Consider the following 21,111-nt stretch of genomic DNA (forward strand, 5'->3'; position numbering starts at 1 on the left):
TAGACATCTTTTTTTTTTTGCCTGTGTGTCTGTTTTAGGGAGTTCGTCCATCAGGCTGCAGGCCTGAAATTAGCATAACTAGGGAATTATACACAGAGGGCGGCTGGCGGATGGCGAACGCTCTAAGCCACTGCCAGGCATCCAAAAATCGAGGGAAACTTTCTCGACAATCCCAGCTCGCTGTGCTCCAAGGTTACATTCGGCAGGAAAACTTTTTCAATTATTCATGTCTGACATAATGTCGCAGTGGTTGGTCCTCAGCATTCTAGTTTGGAGTATCTAGTATCTTGTATCTCGCAGCTATACACGACTACATCAAAGGAGTGAAACTTTAATTGGATTTATCCGAGTTCGCCGCATGTGAGACAGCCAGTGCGCCAGAACCCTGGTGATTAGCTGATTGCCAGGCAGCCAAGCAGCCAGTTGGCCAGGCCATTGACATGCGGCCAAAACTAATTGAACTTCGGGCACTTCAAGGACTTGCAAATGACTCGAGCGAAAGTAGTAATTAGCGTTGCATAACGACCGCAGGAGAAGGGGCACCGGCTAGCCGAGCGAGCTCAACTCTTGTTTGTAATTAAAAAGCACTCAGCAAGTAAATTAATCATAAAAAGAAAGCGAGTAGCCAGTGCAAGGACCACGCCCAATGGTGAAAATTAAATTTTCGTCCAGCTCACCGACAGCTCAATTCCGGAATCCCGTTCGTTGTTTTTCACTGGCCAGCTGACATGTGATGCCTGGGCGTCATGTTTTCCACCAGAACCTCATTATCCGGTCCACTTTCAGTTCGTTCAAGTGTGCCATATGTTGCGAGCAAATCAAAATTTAAATGCCATAAAACACAGGCTAGCAGTTTGAGAGGAAGACATATGGATTTGCAGTTAAGATTGACTCATGCGCAAAACAAATTTATGGCGCAATTGTGAAAGGAAAGATTTGTACTTTTTTTGCGCAAACAAACGATGGTTTTAGATCTAATTTAGGTGCCATTGGCTGAGCTGGAACCTAATCGCCAACTGAGTTTGAAACTCGAAAGCCTTTGGGCCGGGGCATAAATGTTTAATTCATAAATTGTGGCATATCACTAGGCTGAAAACTTGGCTCCCTCGGGCGAGGATTACTTGGGATCTCAATTAAAAACGCCTTCGTTCGGTTAGAGGGACGATAAAATAGAATATTACGCTGAAACGTGCATAATTAACTATGTGTTCCCAGCTCCCGGACTAAAAATGCCGAGAGGGAAGCTTTAAACCCAATTAACTTCGCCACTTGGCTAAATGTTGACCTAAATCAGGCGCCACCCACTTTCGAAACTTTTAAAACACAACTCGGGCGAATGCTCCCGGCTGTGGAGGCAGTACACAGACACTTTAAGACCATTGATTGACCACCAAAATGAGCTCGTTACCCCGAGTATCGGCTGAGCGAAATAATCAATAATCGGGAATTTCAAGCGAAAACAATAAATTACAGCGAAGTGGGCGGGTGTGTATTATTAATTCATTGCAGAACCCAATTACGCTGTTGGCGATAAAAAAAAAAGAAAAAACAACTTTCATCAAGCCATGAGAAAGTAATGGGAGTAAGGGCGACTTTTGTTTTCCATTCGCTCGGGCTGATACACAGCAATTCTTTTAATTTTCCCACTCCGACACTGAAAGAATTATAAAGGACAATGCACTTTAAAGCGGTTCTTATGACAAAAGTGTTGATAAAATAATTAAAACCCCAATTATCCTGCAAATACTACAGCCTTTACTGAGAGACTTCTTTTCACGTTTATGTTCTGAATATATACTTGGACTTTGGAGGTATTTTTTCCAGTGCACGTCTTGATATTTGTCTGTTTTCCCATTTCAGTGTGGACACACGCGACTCGAACTTCGCCCAGGGAACGCACTGGTCGGATGAGACCTACCGGGAGCGGCTCTCCTTCCACGTGGAAGGACGTGCCGGCACGCTGACCATCAAGTCAACCACGGAGGACGACACGGGCGAGTATCGCTGCCGCGTCGACTTCCAGAAGAGTCCGACTCGCAACTCCAAAGTGAATTTAACTGTCATAAGTAAGTATTGAGCCACTCGCCCGTCTCCCTGTCTTCCTGTCTTCCCGTCTGTTTGCCCACACTGTGCGGGGTAGCATAATTGAGCAGCTAATTTGTGCAACGACATATCCTTGGTCCGGGTCCGGGTCTGGGTCCTGGTACTGCCTCGGTTTCCATTCTCTGGCCTGGCCAGCCACGGCACTCAGCTCTTGGACAAACACATTAGTTACAGAATAAGACGCCAACTATATGTTCGGGTTGCCAAGTTTTCCCTTCTTTTTAGCTACTGCCACCCCTTGTGGCACTCTGCACTTGGCAAACAGATTTTAAAGTGCCAACTTGGCGAGAAGTTTAAACGTGGCTGGTTAAAGCTGCTCAAGGAAAAACGGAAGGCCAGCGAGTGCAGGGTGCAATTTCAGAATTGAATTCCTTGCCTTTTAAATGGATTTCAGATCGGAATTGGGCAAGGGTATGCGATGGCAGTATAGGCACCTTGACTCGATCAGCACAGTTTCGTAAAAATATCAAATATTACTTTCCAGTCAAACAAACATACATTTACATTTGTTTTCTCGCATATACTTAACATAATTTTGATTGTAGTAATAAAAGGGTAAGTTAACTATAGTTTTTGCAGTATAGTTTATCCCGAACCTGCAGTTTCAATTTGGGGCTTGTTTTTTTTGGCCAACTCCAAGGGGAATGGGGATGCAGGGATACCTGTGCATTGAGGCGGCCACAGCTTGCAATTTACCATTAAAATTTATATGCGTTTCCAAAGGCGTTTAGCTGAAATATATGGCCGGCAGAGTTGGCCTGGCCGAATATTGTTGGTAAATAGTTGCTGCCGACGTCGCTGCTGTTAGATGAAGCGCAAAGGGCTAAAAGGGGCGGTATGGGCGGTAGGGGCGTGGCCGTGTTTTACAAACTTCTTGAGCATGTTGAACATGCTCAGTCTGTTTGTGTGTGTGCGTGTGTTTGTCTGTGACATGTGAAGCGTAAAACCATGGCAGGATTTAGAACTTTGTACGTTGGTTGGGAAATTGCAAAAAGGGAAAAAGGAACCGAGGATAAAACTTTAAAGAAGATATTAGATTAAAAGTTGCCCCAGTCCGGGGTGGACAGTTTGGACAACTTGCCGCTGCTGCTAATGCTCGAAAGGGGTAGGAAATTCCCAGGACTTGATCAGGCCAAGCAAATTTGCCAGCAAAGCGATGATAATGGGGTTGCTGCCCGGCTCAAAATAGTTGGCCAAGTTGGCTCACCCACATAACCAAAAATAATAAGGATACCGCTTGGCTGGCAAGAGCAGTGCAGAGCAGTCAAAACAATGAATGCGCAAAAAAGGCTGAATGGGTAAATCCCAAGAAAATGGGAAACAAAAAATTAAAGCTCCGCAGGGAAAACAGAGGAAATTCCTCGCTCAACTTTGACTGCACCTGTTCGAAGTTCTTTCCTTTTATTTTCCACTTTGCTAAGTGGCAACAGCATAAGTAGTCCTTTTAAAGCTGTGACAGTCAAGCCTTTAAGGAGCTTGCTGGCCAAATAGGTGAGTTGACAGCCCAAGGAGGCTTTCACAGTCGATATGCATATCGCACGGTGGCGATGTTGTGTAAGGGCACTTGACCGTATGCAAGCCGCAATACTGAAGAGTCCTTTCTACTTTCTTCGTTTCAGTTCCGCCCGAGTCGGTGATTATATTGGACAGCAAGGGTGTGACCATCGAAGATCACACGCTGGGTCCTTACAACGAGGGCTCTGGGATAAACATCACGTGCGTGGCCATCGGCGGTAAGTCCTTCCCAGTTTTCATATCATATATGTACGATGTGTGTGTGTTTGTGTGTGCAAAAGTGTTGACGCTGCAACGCTTGTGTCTGACAATTAAAAGTGATGAGCGTGAAAATGCAGGCGAAAGATTTTCACATTTTATTTAATTTCCACCCGCCTGTCGACTGCACGGACACGAACTCGAACTCAAACAAGGGCTGGAGCTGGAAACCAAGTGCAGACAATCGAGGAGCTCGGGAGCTCACACAATGCCCACACAAATTGCATTGAGAGCACTTGAGAATTGCTAAAAGCCAAACAAGACAACAAATGAAACAGCGAAAGGCACTTGTACACACACACACACACATGTGCAGCCCACACACCCACAAACACCGATTCATATAGACCACACAGCACATATACCCAGTGAAAGACACTCATCCACTCCTTGCACTTGTGAGCACATAAACAAACAGAAGACCGGCTAAAATGCTGCCAGCTAAACGCAGAGACAACTCCAAGTCTAAGCCGCATGGCAAACATATCAGTTGCACACACCCACATCCACCCACGCACACGTTACCCACAAGCCCGATAATTCTTTTCCTTGGCCGGGCATCTTGTAAAAACTCCCCAATTCCTCCACCTTCCACAGGCCGCCCGCAGCCGAGGGTTACCTGGCTGCACGGAAACACCGTCTACAAGAACGCCAGTGTGGGCCAACCCCTGTCCGAGCGACGGGTGGGCAATACCCTGTCCTTGGCGCGACTGGAGCGCAGGAATCTTCACATGCAGCTAACGTGCCGGGCGGAGAACAATAATTTGACAACGCCAATTATCAGCAGCGTCGTCCTCGACATGAACCGTGAGTACTGCCTGGCCCCCGGGAGTCCTTGAGTCCCCATTCGATTTCGGTCCGGGCCTAACTAATTAAATTCTATCGCCTCCAACAGTGCGTCCTTTGATTGTGAACCTGCAGGGGGAGAATCGAGCCCTGTCGGCGGGGAATTCTTATCAGCTCAGCTGCGTTGTCATCGGAGCACGTCCAGCGCCGACGATTACCTGGTGGAAGGGCAGTACCCCCATGAAGAATACTCACGAGATTGTAAGTGGAAACGCAAGGCAGCCGGACAAAGTTCGACTAGCAAGAGGTCCTGTAGTTGTGTTCTTAAAAATAACTCGGCTAAAATATCAGTGGAACTTGTCAAACTCTACTGATTGAATTTCTTTGTATGTTTATAATCGAAATTAAATTGATAAGTTGTTTAAGGCATTTATTTCTAGAACCTTAAAGCAGTCTGTATTTAAACTTTTTAACATTTAACAATATTAGACTTCATTTAGGCTATTAAAATTGCTTATAACGGACTAAGTATAGGTTAGAATAAGTATATTGTTTCGAGCTGGTCGGAATCACCCGACTGCTACCCTGGACAAAATGTTTATAAACATGCAAATTTCAAATGCCTGTCATCCTTGTTAATGGCTGCCCCAGAGTACACTTTCCATTCCCCACCGAGACAGTGCCGTACACATGCTTTGTGGTAATTGAAGTTGCTCGAACGGCAGTCACGTAGCAAGGACCTCAATTAAAAGTCACCCCCTATCCATATGGCAGGACGTGCCAACCCTTTCCGAGTCCTTTGTCTTGGCCAACTGCTCAGCCGTTAACTAATTGTCCCGATCTCTCGCCCACTTCTTGTTATTTAGGCTACACCGGACGGAAATCTGACTACCTCGGTGCTGACATTCACGCCCACCATCGATGACCGCGGCAAGTTCCTCTCGTGCCGCGCGGAGCAGAGCATGATACCCGAGTCCGGAATGGAGGACGGCTGGAAATTGGACATATATCGTGAGTTTTGCTTAATATTTAATTCCAAGTGCCAAAGTTTTTAATGAAACCGAAAGCATAAAGTCGGCAAGCAGCTTTAAAGTCGCTGTACTCAACTCCCTCCATACCTTCTGCATTATATATATATATATATATATGTATATATAGTGGTCCATATTTTTCTTCGATTCTTCTCAGCTGCGCAAGTTTTGGCAAATTAATTTCCAGCGGCCGCCGGTGAAACTTTTCCACAAAAACTTGCGAAACTTTTTAACCCGCCACAAGCACCGCAACGCCGCCTGCAAAGTCATCTTTACGCTTTTACAGTTTTCGACCTGTTTGCACAAAATTTAAATGGCAAAGCCACCGCCGCCCCCGCTTCCTGACTCCAAAAATCGAGGACGAGTTCCGCTTCCTGTTTGCCTTGGGAGTGCGGTTTTGTTGCTTACCTTTTAACTTTTCCACTTTTTTGCTGCACAGCCAGCCCCGCCCGACCAAACTCGATTCGATTGAAATATCTGGTTCATACTCCGCGAAACGAATCCTTCGGCGCGAAGGGGGCACTGTTTGCTCAATTTGATAGATTGCTTAATAAGCTTAATTGATTCGCATTCGCGCACCAATTTCGAATTAATCAAGTTAAAATGTTGCTCAGTTACCCCCCAATGGCCTCCCCTACCCAACCAAACCCACCAGCCGAACACCATTTTGAAGGCCTAATTGCCGAGTTGGCCAACGGAAAAAGTATAATCATAAACAAACAAGCTGGCACGGAAAAAATCGGAGAGCGAGTTGAGTGGAAGTAGGGGAAGCTGAACATTTGAGCAACTTAAATTGGCTAATTTGTGCGGCTTACGCAGTAATTACATCTTTCGGCCCTGTGCTTCCGGAATTTTATTTGCCTGCCAGGTTTATTACTCGTCTGGCCATGCGATTTAAAGTAATTAGCTACTCCCGATGTCATGGCAGCAAAATCTGTTTTCCTTCATAGCCAAGCACAATGACTTCTATCCAATTTTCACGTTCTTTTCATTCGCAGACATACCGGTGGTGAGCCTGGAGCTGGGAACCAATTCGCTGAACTCCACACTGCGCGAGGGAATCGATGTCTTCTTCGAGTGCAACATCAAATCGAATCCTTGGATATACGAAGTTAGCTGGCGGCACAATGTAAGTGACAGACAGATGCCATTTTACACGCCTACCCCACAAATTTCGAAAGTAAATTGAACGGCCCACTGCCTTTGCCAACTCGCGGCTAATTTAATACGACTTGGGGGCACTTTTGAGACCAGGAAAGCGCAAGCCTCTTAACAGCCACATGCATATATATCAGCAGCGGTATTATTATTATTATTTTCATTATATACCGTACATATATTAGCCTTTGGCGGCTGATCGAATACCCTAAACTCCGGCCGAAATGGAACGCATAATTGTTGCATATTTTAGGGCGGCTGCCAAGGGGCAAAAAATTGGAATGTACTCTACGCGCACACACAGAAAGCGAGCACACAATTTATTATTGAATTACTGGGCTGTGAGAGCACTTAACAATTTATGCAGACCGGGCCTAATTTATGCAGCAGCCAGCGGGCCTTCAATCAGCAGTCCCGCCCTCCGGCCTGCTGGGCGTATGCGCAATGTAACGCAACATAAAAGTGTTATTAGCTTTGAGAAATTAAATTTATTTCAATTTAGCAGTTATCGGTAAATTGAATTCAATTCAATAAATTATTGCGCCACACACGATGGGGTGGAATTTGGTATTCCATATATTCCATTTTCAATTTACCTTTCACTTTTTGCTTTCAATTTCAGGGCAAGATTCTAACCAACAATCCAGCCGAAGGCATCGCCGTCTCCAACCAGAGTCTGGTGCTCCAAAATGCCAGCCGGGCGAGAAGTGGCATCTACACCTGTGTGGGCAGCAATCGGGAGGGCGACGGCGAGAGCAATCCCGTCCAGCTGGACATACGATGTGAGTATGGGTGTCCTTCGTTCTTGGACTTAGCTGCAGTGTGTTAATTTACATAACAGCTTAATTAAAACGAAGTGGATCTTTCGATTGCAATTTGTAACTAACACGTTACACAATGCAATTACAGCAGGGCGAGTATCCGTCTGTCTGTCTGTCCGTCAGTGTCTGTTTGCGACTTATCCTGCCAGAGACAAATTGAATTTTTCCCGTAAATCAGACAAATAAATCAATTAAGCAGCAACAATGCAGCCACAAACGAGGCGACAATGCTGGCATTTTCTTTAAATATTTAATTGTGGAAAATCCAGGAGTCCTCGTCGTCCACTGAAATGCTCCCATCGAGCGAGTATCAAGCTCAAGTTGGGCCAATGTTTTTCTTTAATTATGCAGATAGCCATGCAATTGAAACCGATGCCCTGCGCTTTGTCTCCTTGCAGTTGCTCCTGTTTGCCGACCTCGCCAGCGGCTCTCCTACAGCTCGGGCAGGCATGAGACCGTCAAGGTGGCCTGCGAAATTGATGCCAATCCCGCGGAGGCCACCTACGTTTGGAAATTCAATGCAACCCAGGGCGAAACAGTTGACATACCGGCTTCGCAAGTGGCCGTGGATCGGGGCCGGAGTATAGCCCATTACACGCCCATGACGGAGAATGTAAGTTCACCACATCAGACCTGTTCCCCTGTCCACGTCCATGCCCAATCCCATGCTCATGCCCATTCCCATACCCATACCCATTTCGAATCCTGCTGCCCCTTCTGGAGGCCATATAAATCAGTCCGTGGCACGCCCTTGAGGGCCAGCACATAATTTTCCAAACGAGTTGCGGTTTTGAATTTTCAATTAAGGTTGAAAAGGTGTGTTGCCAACGGCGTTGCCATCGCCGCAGTGCATGCATAAATTAAGCCAACGAAATGCATTGTCACTCAACCCGACCCCCTATCCCTGTCACCCACCTGGCCCAATTGCCTCCGTATCCTTTCGCCACCCACACTCGTTCTGATGCCCGTGTTTGCGATTTCTTCTTTGCATTGCCAGGACTACGGTACGCTGCTCTGCTGGGCCACCAACGAAATTGGCGATCAAAGTGAACCCTGCGTATACACAATATTCCCAGCAGGTGAGTAGCAATCGGGGAAGGGATGTGGGCGGGTGATTCACCTGTATGGCGGGCTATGTGCCTTGGTGCCTCGCGTGCCGATAGCTTGGACTCTATCTATTTCGGCAGTAAAATAGGGTAACTTGTTTCTTTTTTTTATTATTATTTAATATCTAATTTTTAATATTTGATTTAAATATTTATTTTTTTTATAGAAATAGAAAATAATAGGGAAATTATTTAGTATAATTGTCATCTACACGGTATCTACACCGCCATCATCAAAATTTCTAGCCGTGGGATAGAGTTTTGCTTTCAGCGGTTTTTGTTTATGTTTTGTTTTGGGTTTTGCCAAGTCCCGCTGTGCTGATTTGTCGATGACTTTGGCACTTTGGCGCTTCGCTTTTTCTGGCTGCTGGATTAGGCAAACTTGCGCTGCGAGTTAGCTTATTGATTTTGAAGAGTATGCGCATGCAAAAGCCGTAGACAAATGCTTGGGGTCCCGGCAATTTGTTGCTTGATCTGCCACTAAGCCGGAATAATAAATACCTCGTTCTCCGTCTCCTCGCTTGCAGGCGAACCGGATCCGTTGCTAAACTGCACGGTGCTCAACCAGACATCGACGGGCTTCCAAATCGAATGCATCGAGGGCTTCAATGGCGGCCTGCAGCAGGACTTTATAATGGAGGTTTACATGAACGGAACGACACGACATCCCAAAATTTCAAAATCAAAGTAAGTACGGCTCGAGTGCCGGAACTGTACGCAAAAAGAAAAAAACAGAAAGGGGCAAAATACCAGAAAAAGAGGCGGAATGGACACGGAGCAATCAGAATCACACGCCGTGTGACTTCTGCATTACAACAAGCCCAACGAGCCGTGGCATCGAACAGAACGCATGGCCATGGTTACGTTTGGATCCATGGATCCATGGCGATGTGAACATCCTGCAGCTGCAGCTGCTCCTTCGGCGAAACCCATTTGTCCTGCTCTTTGCTCTGCCACTGGCACTGGCCTTTTTTGCGGTTTCCTCGTTCTTGATTTGGACATTCAAATATCGATTCAACTTCGTTGCAGGCGACCGTACTTTGAGGTAAGCGGACTGGTGCCCGGCATGGGCTACAATGTCTTCCTCATCGCCAACAACAGCAAGGGCCGTAGCAACGCCACCATTTTGCAGGTCTACACGCTGAAGGATCCGGAGAAGCAGACGGGTGAGTTTAATCACACGGGACTCACCCTGCGAATCTTCCAGTTTCGAGAACCAAATCCCACCTACACATATGAGGCTCGAGTGATGCGGGCTGTCCTGCCATTCTCTTCTCCTTCCTGTGCGTTTGCAATTTCATGCATGTCCTGGTCCGAGTCCTTGCCCACTGCCTATAAATTAATTGGCAAGGGCCTGTGCACTTACAGCTGTTTCATTTGTCTTTTAGTTCTGCCTTCAGTTTTGCTAACATGGTTTCTCTTCCTTATGCCTTATTTCAAACTGCACGCTTTATTTTAGTTAAAATAACATTCACTAAGTCCTTCCAAGGACTTAGGCCTGCCTATCCCAAATCAAAAGCGACAGCGACCACGACCAGCGACTGCGTTTGCGATGAGGATGAGTTCCTAAATCTGGGCAAGGGAATTAGCCACGACGAGGGCACAGACGCTGACCAGCAAGAAGGTAGCGGTGGACTATCCTTTTCTATAATTTTCTATTAACTATGCTTTTTATTGTTTAATTTGTACTACTGCCTTGTTTGCTTATTATTATTTGCTTTAATATTAATTCAATGTTATTATTTAAATAAGAATTTTAATTTGATTTATGATTTGTTGTTGTACGAGTATGTAGCTTTAGTTGCTATTCATGTGTTTAATATTAAATATTTATTTGTGTTTGTTTCCCCTTAGCCGTTTGAAATAATATGTTAGTTTTATATTTGCTGTAATTAATTTCCACTTAAACATTTTTTGTTTTATAGCACCATTAATTCACTTTAACAACTTCACCCCACCAAGTCCGCAAAAAAAAGCTGCACAAATAAATCCGGATGCCAAATGGTTTTATTTTCCTGTTCCCTTTTTTATGTTGGGTCACTAAAAATTCTCGACATGCCGACACGGACTGAGACCAAAATTAGCAAGCCAGGGGGTTGGCGGTGGCGGTGGCAAGCGGGTCGGATTACAACTCGCAGATATGCACAAATACACGTACACATGCACCCACACACATGCAGCTCATTAGGGCGGCACTAAATTCAAGGCACGTGCGACACAAACTGCCACCGACAACAGCAACAACAATAGCAGCCAAAGGACGAAGACTGGACCAAGAACGGAACGTAGTTAGCAGCTCATAAAACAATGCAGTGTCGCTGGAAGAAAGAAGGAGAAAAGGTGGTGCACAGAGAAAAATACATGGCACTTAAAATCAATTTCAAATGTGTATGATGCAGTAAAAGACATTCAGTCTAGCTTCGAGGCACTTCATTAGTGTTTTCATGAAATAATATACATCACATTAGGCACAACTTGTTTCAAGGAGATCCGACTGGCCTCCGTTTTTTGTCTGTGTACTTAAGGCAATATGTAAATGGAGAAGCACTTGCTTATCCACCAATCTCTGGTCTTTTTCCGGTTTCCCCTTTTTTACTTTCCCTCATTCTCTCGCAGACCTCTCGTTGGCCTATGCCCCCGTCATCGAGGACATCCGGCCATTCCTCGGCATTCTGGCCGGCATCGTGGGCAGCATTTTCCTGGTGGCCCTCATCATTGTGATTGTGGTGCGTGTGCGCGGCTCTTCGGGGCGCGATCGCAATAATTACTCGCATCCGGGAAGCGGCGTCGGCGGCGTGGGCGGCACCACCGGCAACGGCAGTGGGATGGGCGGCGGTGGCGGCGGAGTGGGCGGCACCACGGCCAACGGGAATGGCAGTCTGGGGCTGCTGGCGAGCAACAACAATGGCAGCCTCGTCATCGGCACCCTGGGCCACAATGGCGGGCAATCAGTGCAGGATATGCACCGCATCGGCCGGGAGACGTGCCATGTGACGAGCAGTCTGGACAGCATCGACAAGAATCCGGACATCATACCGCAAGGTGGGTTGGGTGAGTTTCCACAGGTGGCTTCGATTATAACGGTCGCCGAGCTAATCCTCAATGCCCACGGGGCTGAATCCCTTTTATTTTGCAGACGGACACGACCTGGACGATGAGTGGACGACAAAGGGACATGGACGCACTTACGCCACGGCGGCGATGGCCGAGCAGAATGCCGTGATAACCTCCGGCACCTATGATCACCTGATGCCCACGTACGCCGTGGTCGACAAGAAGACAGCACCGCCTCCCGGCCATGGCCAGTACATCCAGTATAATACACTCATTCCCGTTAGCAAAATGGGCGCTTATGCCAATCAACAGCAGCAGCTCCAGCAGCAGCCGCAACAGAAGGTAAGTTGTGGACACCCTAATCCACTTCCACTGGCGGGCACAAAACCTTTAACAATATGCCGGAGATACCGCCATCGGAGCATTAATTTATGACCCATGGGCGGCTGACCAGGTGGTGGTTGTTTCACTTGCTAACAGCCATCCACATATTTCTGGTTAAGTGGTTTTTATAGCCAGCAGTTTAGTTTGTTGCCTTTGCCTCTTGATAATCACAGGGAAGTATCTTAAAGGAAGCTCTTATTCAGAATTACGGCTATTAAAAAGTATCTAACTATTAAGGAATGGACAGGAATTTGGCTAGAATCAATTTAACAGCATCTAATTAATCCACAATAATATTAGGGGCAAATGGATCAATATTAGACATTAAGATACACATAACTTGAACAAAAACTTAATGGGGCTGAAAAGAAAACTATTTAAAACTAGCTCCCAACTACCATACTCTGTCATTGAGTAGCTACAAAAATATAGCAAACTTACAAAAAACGAAAAGTTTCCTCTCAAAAACTCCTGAAGGTCGCCAGTGAAAAATAAGCGAAACAACAATGGCTCTGATGGGAATAGAACAGCATCATCTGCAGTTGTTCGAGAAGCGAAGAAACCAACATAATTTGAAAATCATTTAAGTAGAAATTTCTCTGTGCTAGCCACGCCCCTTTCCGAAGGAGTAGGAGCAATATAAATTTTCCATTTGCGAATTTAATAAAAATAAGTTGCAGGCGGACCCAGCGCCATTCGAGACTGCGGAGCAGCAACCGCTAAGGAGCCAAAGGATGTGCGCATCCTGTTTCCAACCCCGCCGCTCCTTCGCCAGCAACCTCGAAATGCAATAAACGGCCAAGTGTGTGCCTCGCTGCTGCTGCTGGTTCTGGTTCTGGTTGGGAAATGACTGCTAAGGGCAGGGCCAGCAACGGCAGACACATTACAAACAGGCGCCGGAAGTGGGCGGTGTCTGGCCTAAACAAACAGACCAACAGCAGTCATAAAGCAGTCAGAAGCGAACCGTGAATTCGGTTTGATGTGTATTAGCTTTAACCTGCTCAGGTTATTAATAACACCATATGTTCGTGTCACTTAATATCCACTGCTTTATATTCTCTGGGAAAGGATTTGACAATGCCACATATTTTTATATCACTTCTCCTTGTATGTTTGTTTAATTATTGAAAGTTTCCAGCAGCTTTGTGGTTTGTTTTGTATAGAACGGCGGTTGTGGTTGTGACAATGATAAAGGTGGTGTATCAAATATAATTTGACTGAGTGCCACAATTAATTTCATTGGAGTAAATAGTTTTAGGCAATTTGGAATTCTTTGGGAATGTTCTAGCTTACAAAGGTCAAAACTTGTTACCACTAATAATTCTTTGATATCGAAAGATATAATTATTTTATATATTTGTTTCCTTTAACTTTCTCTCCCTCAGACTGAGCTCAGCTATAGCGAACTAAGCGCTCCTCTCGTCAGCGGTCCGGTGGGCGTTCAGCGGATGGCCCCCTACTGCAGCGCGACCTTGGGACGTCCGGGCAGGCAGGCGGAACTTAAGCGGGCGGAGCCGAACATCTACTCGCAGGTAAATGTGATGATGGACGACGAGATTCTGGCCGACTTGCAGGCGGCCACAGCATCCGGCAGAAGCTATGTGGCTGGAGCCGTGGTCGACAATGTGGGCGGAGCGCCCAATCTCTACGTTCAAGGCTATGCGACGCGTGTTTAGCATTGAGTTTATTATAATTTCGTTATTTAAATAGATAGTTTTTTGGTTGTTCAAAATAAATTTAATTTATTCCACTCATTAACTGTATGATTTGTGCAGAGTTCTAGTTTAATTACATTCTATATTTGTGGGGAGCCACAAAAATAAATTATCATCCAGCCCCGATAAAAAGCTGACCAAATCAATGAATCGACGTCAAAAAAAATACTCCGAGCTGGCATGGAAAATATTTATCTTCCATCGAGAAGCAATTTTTGATATTACACATACGCACCGTAGTACAAACACACGAGTGAAGACCAAAAACAGGGAATTCCGAGATCTCAGTTTGTGCCAAGCGGACAGATGTAGAGTAATGACGAAGACATACCCTCGATGAAAACGCATAAAATATTTGATGGAATTTACCCAGAAAATTGAGTACCTGGTATTCTGGGCACAGATTTGCAAAGAACTTGCTTGTGAAACGTAAATACATAAACTTGACAGATTTGACAGTGGGGAAGAACATTTTTCGAATTTGTCTGGCATTGGCAGACAAGTTGTGTTCCGATTATGTGGAACACTCCCATCGGGACTTTTGCTCAGTCGAGACTACTTCTCTTTGTTTATCCGGCCAGCTTTCATTCCACTCAATTATTGAAAAGACTTGAGTTATGACCAAGTGTAGGTGAATAGATATAGATTCAGGCTGGACAGATAGCAAATGCACTAGAACAGCCATTGTGTTGTAAGAGAACTCGTTCGTTGGGAATACAAACCAAAACAACGATTAATGCAACCACATGAGCACAGTTCTGGCATCCATTTCACATAATGACAATGTTTGGGCTTATTGTCATTTATCGAAAAGTTTTACACGACATGCTCTTGGCTCTCGAGTGCCTTTCCTATGCAATCCAAGAGAAGGTCCTTTGATATCCAGCTAATGGTTGTGTTTTTGTTTTTTCAATATATTTGTAGTTGGATTTCATTCTGTCGCATAAGCAAAAAACAGAAAACCTTTAAGCCGCATTATTAAATATAACATATTCTTTTGTTGCCGCACTTAATTGCATATTTTGAAGACTATGCCAGCCCATACACTCCAATTTGAATGGAGCTAAAAATTAATTCATTAAAATCCCGTTGTGCCCATTAAGAGAACAACGTCAGCATGCCCCGCCCAGGCGTACACGTTAATTACGGAAATAAGCATATAAACATGCGTCGCATACTCGCGCCCACAAAGCCAGCTCGCAGAAACACGACCCACCGATGGGCCAATTATTGTAGTAGCTCACCACATAGCCAGCCTCTTGTATGCCGCGGCAACCATGTTGGCTAAATAAACGCCTGCCGCGATGTTAACTATCAGTAACATGGCGAGGGGTAGGTGGGGGGCGGTGGAACCGCAGAGTCCGCGATGCCTGCAATATGCGTGGGAAACCGCGTATACATATTAACATACAGGCCACTGGCACAGTTTTCAGATTTACTATACCAAACCATGCCATTAAATTGCGGAAAATAATTAATATTATCTTTCAGTACTATGCAATCAATTTGTTTAAATTTATAACATACTAAAGTTTGATATCAGTAACTTTTTACTTTGCATTTCATGCTTAGACGTTTGAAAAGGTTTGGGAAATAAGGATAGAACAGCGTATGAGAACTCTTTAATTTGGGACCAACGAATAGCTACTGCTAATTAGTTGGACCCAAATACGTGGACCTAAAGTAGCGCGGTCTCTAAATTAGTTATGTTTAGGTGCAACATTATCATTTACTCTCCCCATCGATCAATTACTTTTGTTTCAACCCCCAAACTCGTGACTAACTCGCAGCATATAAATCATCACATGACTAAAACCTCATTACCTACTCCTCTACCTAACCGCCGCAGATCGATCTGGCACATCATCCCATGCCCATGTACTCAACGAGCCCGATGTTTGGCACGAACAGCACCATCACCGGAGTCACCATGTCGCATCCATCACAATTGGCCACCTTCTCGCCGACGCCGCCGCCGCCCATCTTCACCCACAGCATGGTGACCACTGGCGATGGGCTCCTGCAGCCGGTGACGTGCATGGGCCTGGTGGCAACATCTTCGGCAGGGGCATCGGTTCCTGGACCTGTTCCACTGCCCCCGCAGCAACAGCAACAGCAGCAGCTGACAGCGGCCAATGGCGGAAACGGAAGCATCGTCGGCATGGGCATGAGCCTTTATGGCAGCGATGTGGTAAGTGTCAGTTTGATGTACTTCCCCAATTCCTGGACGCTCCTGCTGCTCCTTGTTGATAGCGAACCGGTCGTCAAGGCAACTCTCTCGCCTAATGTCCAAAACGTTGAAAGCATCAATATGCAAAGTGGATTTTCGGGCAAGGATTTTTGGCAGTGCTTCTGGCACGGAGCGGTTGGGGGAAACGGCAGCAGGAAACATTTATCTTCGCCCCCGAACCACCCGCACCTCGGGGCCATCTTTTGTGCCCAATTTTGTTTTCGTTTTTCCTTTATAAATGGTAGCCGCTGGGGCGGAAAATGGGTTTTTGCGGTCGGACCGATAACTGCTGAAGTGATTGCAACCGCCGAAAGGGTATTCAAATGTAGAAAATTAAGACTGGAAACTGTTCGAGTTCAGATATTTAACGCCTAAGTAGAACACGATTGAATAACTTCATTTTGGGACCTAAGAGCTCCCCGTTTTTGTTCGGTTCCCATCACAATTTCCCCTACATTACGCGCCTTTCAATCGATTAGCCCACCCAGTGCGTCATCGATCAACAGATGACTCACAGTCTCCCCATCTCAGTGACAGTGCAATTTTCTGGCAATCCATAACCTTTGATCCCTCAACAGACAACTTTAAACTCAGCTTGAGGGAGACAGAGTGAGATAGATAGAATTTTGCCGGCATTTTCAATGGGTTCAAGGCGGTAAATGACCCCTGAATGTGCTGCAGGATAATAAAAAAAAGCTAGCCGCTCGCTGTCCCGCTCCCGCCGCCAGTGTCCGCCATTCATTGTCTCTGTCCGTTGCTTTATAAATACCCCATTATGTATACTCCCAACGCAGCAGCGCAGCAGTGCGTTCGTCCTGGCCCTTCTCCTCGATTTCGCTGCTAGTGGACCAGGCCAACAGGCTTTGGCCATTGCATTGTCCCTGCTGATGTTCGTTCCACAAAAAGAATTACGTTTTTACAACAATATCATGCCAAAAGGACACTGCGGTGTGGCAACTTTTGACTCTAATGATTGCAATTATTATGACCCAAATAAGAAGAAGAGCACCGGGACATGGGCAAAAAAACGGGACCAGAACAACATCATCATCAAAAGCAGCAGCAGCGACCGAATTCACAATGTTTTATTCCTCTGCTGCCTTCTCGGCCATTTTTTGTGTTGCCTTTTCTTGAGCTGCTCCTTTCGTTTGTCACTGATGTGGCCCTTGTTTTTCCCGCATTCGGCTCCCAAAGGCGGCCCAAACCAAAACACTTTGGGCCGTGTTGGCCCAGGGGAGTTGGCCAAAACACAGAAAATGGCAGCGAGACTTGTTGGTTTCGCCTTTTTGTGTTTGTCTTGGTTTTTGGCAAAACCAAATATTACGCATACGCAGCGTTTTTGCTGGTACAATTTGCTGGCCAGGGTGGCGGGAAACTTGAATTTGTAATAGCTGTGAGTACTCAAATAATGTGCGGCTCATTAATTTTAAAGCAGCGCTCTTTAGGACTTCTTGCCCCGAGCTGTCTCCTGGTATTTCCTTGGCTAAATACGCTTTTTGTCATTGTTGTTTTGTCAAAGTGTCTCATCGCGACCCCATTCTTCTCTATACCATTTCAGGGCAAGCCACAGCTGCTAAAGACCGTGCCGGAGGAGGTGCACCACCAGCTGAACGGGGAGGATATCCTGATCGCCCAGGATCGCAATCTCGGATCGGGAACTCGCTTCTGACGCTAAGCTCTAGGTCGGGAGGAGCAACTAATCTAAAGTCAGAGCCAAACAGGGAATGCAAATCAAAAGAGAGAACTATGAGAAACTACAGAAAAATCGGGGAATAATTGGTAAACAAATTGACTATAAGTTGTATGTGATGAGCCAGCAAAAAAGCCACAATTGAGTTGATTTTAAAGCAGAGGGAGCTGCCTTAGCTAGCACTCTTTTACGAAAGCAAAGAACATTATGCGTGGATACCAAATGGATGATGGCATACCCTGTAAAAAGATAACAATAAACTGTGCATGTAAATTGTTCGAGGCAAACGTGAAGCTCAGCAAGAAAAATCCATTAGGCCTAAGATGACGTGTACATTACGGAATACAATTAACACTTATAGCTCTAATTGAAACTAACATTACATCTGGATAAAAAAAAAACACTGAATTGTTAATATATTTTTAAACAACAGCTTTAAGCGCCAAAAGAGAAACATAAACTTTTAGCTAAGTAAACGAATTCATAATTGTTGTTGACCTTAGTTTGAGTAACCTAGCTCCCATTACCATTTAGCTTGTAACTTAGGCGTAACTAAGGCATTTACAACAACATCTAAATCAAATTCATCTAGCTTTAAGCTCCGACTTAGCATAGTTCAAATTGTAATAAAAAGATCATAAAGAATTTAAAGAAACACTAACCCTAAGGTAACCAAATAATGAACGATTAATAAACGACTTAAATTAGCAAATCCAGTTTGCATTTTATACGTAACAAACTACGAGAATGAAAATCCCGAACAGGCTTGCGACGAAGCAACCAAATCCCTGGGAAAGTAAAATTCTAGTCTAAGAAGAAATGCATTAAATAATAAAATTAAAAGGCTAAGCAACTGCATGTAAAATATTTAATTGAGTATTAGGCTAAAGTTAATAAATTAAATTTAATAAAATGTATGAAAACAGAAATCGCAAGAGTACTGATGATGGCAATGGGAAGTGATGAGGATACATCCTCCAATCCTAGGTAATTCAATAAACTTCAATGGCAATAGAAGGTCGTAAATTCAGGTCAGAATACATGTAGGGATCGCTGACCCCGTTCCCTCTCGATATCACCTTTTTGGGCACTAACTGGAGCAAACAGGATGCTGCAGCAAGTTGATGTTTTCAAACACGAGGGCGTGGCAGCGAGGGGCGGCGTGTCCTGTGTGCTCGGCACTGCCTTGTAGCCAACGGTAAATATTGACAGGCCGCGTGAGCAAACAAAGGGACAAGCGGAAGTCAAGCCGAGCGACACAACCGCAGTGGAACAATAACAAAAGCGCCTGACAATCTGCATTGAGTACAGCAGCAGCCGCAAAGGCAACAGCAACAGCAACAGCAACAGAAGTAGCAGCAGCAACATCAACTAGTTGAAGCAGCAACATGGCCGATACAGCTCTCAAAAATTGTCGGGCCATGTAAATTTTGTATGCGAAAGCACTTAACACCGTTTTCGCTTAAGCAACGCAAACACCCAGGAAATAGTGGCGGCCCAGGAAACTGAGTTAGATGACAGTCACCGGCATTTATGAGCCGGTAAGCAGGCCTGCCTACATGAAAAGCAAATTATGCAAATTTCGACCGCATCGCCGCCGCCGTCGATGACTTGTAAATTTTGCGGTTGTTCCGGGATACCTGTTTAGATTGCAAGATATGCCATATATGCCATAAGCTGGGCAAAAGCACACAAACACGCAAAACAACGCAACGCATATGTACAGATCAAATATTTGAACCTCAAGACGCCGGAGCTGGCCCGAAATTGAAGTGGACCACATGTCAGGCCGCAAAGCCACGGAAGGGGTCAAACGGTACCAACGCGTCCGTTAAGCCGCCAGATTGAAAACAATTAATCAAAATGCGGCACATAAATTATAAATTAAACGCCTGCTTATGCTCATTTTCGGAGCTGAGGTGGGCCATTTCGACCAGTAGAAGCTCTCATCCGTTGAAGGCCATCAATCAGGCTATGGCAATAAAACCGGCAAATCGAATGGCTGGAAATCATACTTCCGTTGGCAGAAAAATGGCGCTCAATTGTTTCCTAAATCATAAATAAATATTAAAAATCAATTTGAATGCGATTTTGCTACCTCTGCAGCACAAAAAGATGAAATACGGCCGCAGTCATAAAATAAATAAATAAATTTAGAGGCAGACAACAAAACACTCACACCACTGTCGTTGAACTTTTTCGTAAGCGAAAACGGGAACACAACCGAATTCAATAGCAAGAAACTATTATCGATACGTATAAAACTCATTTTATTGATATTTTGCGAATATTTTGGCTAAATCCATCAGTTATTCACTTCTTTCCGGGTAAAATGTTCATTTTTAGTCGAACTACGATAGTTTCGGTTGTTTTTCCATTTCCCTTTGATTTTTATTACCTAAATTAAAAGTTTTGACACAAAGAGTTTTTTTTATAGCCATTTTGCGACTCCGCGATGATGGATGATGAATCGTTTCGTCACAAAAGAATTCATGTATTTATGCGACATTTGCTTTTAATTGATTGTTCGAAATGACAAACGACTTTTCGTCTGCAACTCGCTTGATTTATGCCCCACCGAGCTAATAAAACTTTACAGCGAGTTGTGCGAAATTAAACGAAAATGCCCCGCAATTAAGCGAGTTCCCTTTTTTCCCCCGCGACAAACTTAAGCCGCCATTAATGCAGAGTTGCACTGTGTTGTCTGTCTGTCACTGCAGTGGCCTGATTTATAAGCCAACACTTACAACGCAGCCGACAAGGATCCGCATCCGGATGGGCACCAGGACGAGGGCGAGGATGAGGACGAGAACGAGCAGTGGACGCTTGCTGACCACAGAAACATTTTCTTACCACTGATTTATTTACATTTAAGCAATTTCGTCGCCATCGTTGTGAAGTTTCCAGACGGAAATTCGCAGCATTGCATCCGGAAATTGGCAACAAAAATGAAGGGGTGCATTGTCCTGACCCCCTCTTGGTCCTTCCCCCCTGGCCCACATGCCTACCCGGCCCCATTTACCATTTACCATACGCGAGGGCCAGAGAAGATTAATGCCGGCGCTTTTATTGTTCGGTCAGTCGCGTGACCATTTCGTGCAATTTATATCGTAAATAAAAGTGACGAAGAAAATAAGGAAAATTGAAGCCGATGCAAATAAACTGCATGAAAGGTAAAGTTTCAAGTGGACACCTTTTGTTGAAGCAAGCGAGTTACTACGATTGATGGCGGAAACTCAATACGACATACGCATTGATTT

The 21,111-nt window shown here is 45.1% G+C and overlaps 1 protein-coding gene across 7 annotated transcripts in view; it reads left to right on the forward strand.

Annotated features, from left to right (window-relative positions):
• LOC6735380 (nephrin) overlaps positions 1–18,532 on the forward strand; it is a 62,032-nt gene extending 43,500 nt beyond the window's left edge. For 2 of the 7 annotated variants that reach the window (XM_016168554.2, XM_016168553.2), the window contains 17 exons: positions 1,861–2,066; positions 3,723–3,836; positions 4,474–4,683; positions 4,772–4,923; positions 5,529–5,673; positions 6,692–6,822; positions 7,474–7,633; positions 8,071–8,285; positions 8,670–8,751; positions 9,306–9,465; positions 9,808–9,944; positions 10,238–10,402; positions 11,395–11,829; positions 11,915–12,174; positions 13,602–13,748; positions 15,781–16,122; positions 17,720–18,532. In XM_016168554.2, the coding sequence (XP_016028710.1) occupies positions 1,861–2,066; positions 3,723–3,836; positions 4,474–4,683; positions 4,772–4,923; positions 5,529–5,673; positions 6,692–6,822; positions 7,474–7,633; positions 8,071–8,285; positions 8,670–8,751; positions 9,306–9,465; positions 9,808–9,944; positions 10,238–10,402; positions 11,395–11,829; positions 11,915–12,174; positions 13,602–13,748; positions 15,781–16,122; positions 17,720–17,830 (3,172 nt within the window). In that variant the 3' untranslated portion in view covers positions 17,831–18,532. Of the gene's footprint in view, positions 1–1,860; positions 2,067–3,722; positions 3,837–4,473; positions 4,684–4,771; positions 4,924–5,528; positions 5,674–6,691; positions 6,823–7,473; positions 7,634–8,070; positions 8,286–8,669; positions 8,752–9,305; positions 9,466–9,807; positions 9,945–10,237; positions 10,403–10,703; positions 10,838–11,394; positions 11,830–11,914; positions 12,175–13,601; positions 13,975–15,780; positions 16,123–17,719 lie in introns of those variants that run through there. The other 5 variants (XM_016168552.2, XM_016168551.2, XM_016168550.2 and 2 more) reach the window with 5 other exon arrangements.
• Positions 18,533–21,111: the final 2,579 nt, after the last annotated feature.

Source organism: Drosophila simulans, chromosome 2R, assembly GCF_016746395.2.
Source record: "Drosophila simulans strain w501 chromosome 2R, Prin_Dsim_3.1, whole genome shotgun sequence".
Taxonomy (NCBI): Eukaryota; Metazoa; Arthropoda; class Insecta; order Diptera; family Drosophilidae; genus Drosophila; species Drosophila simulans.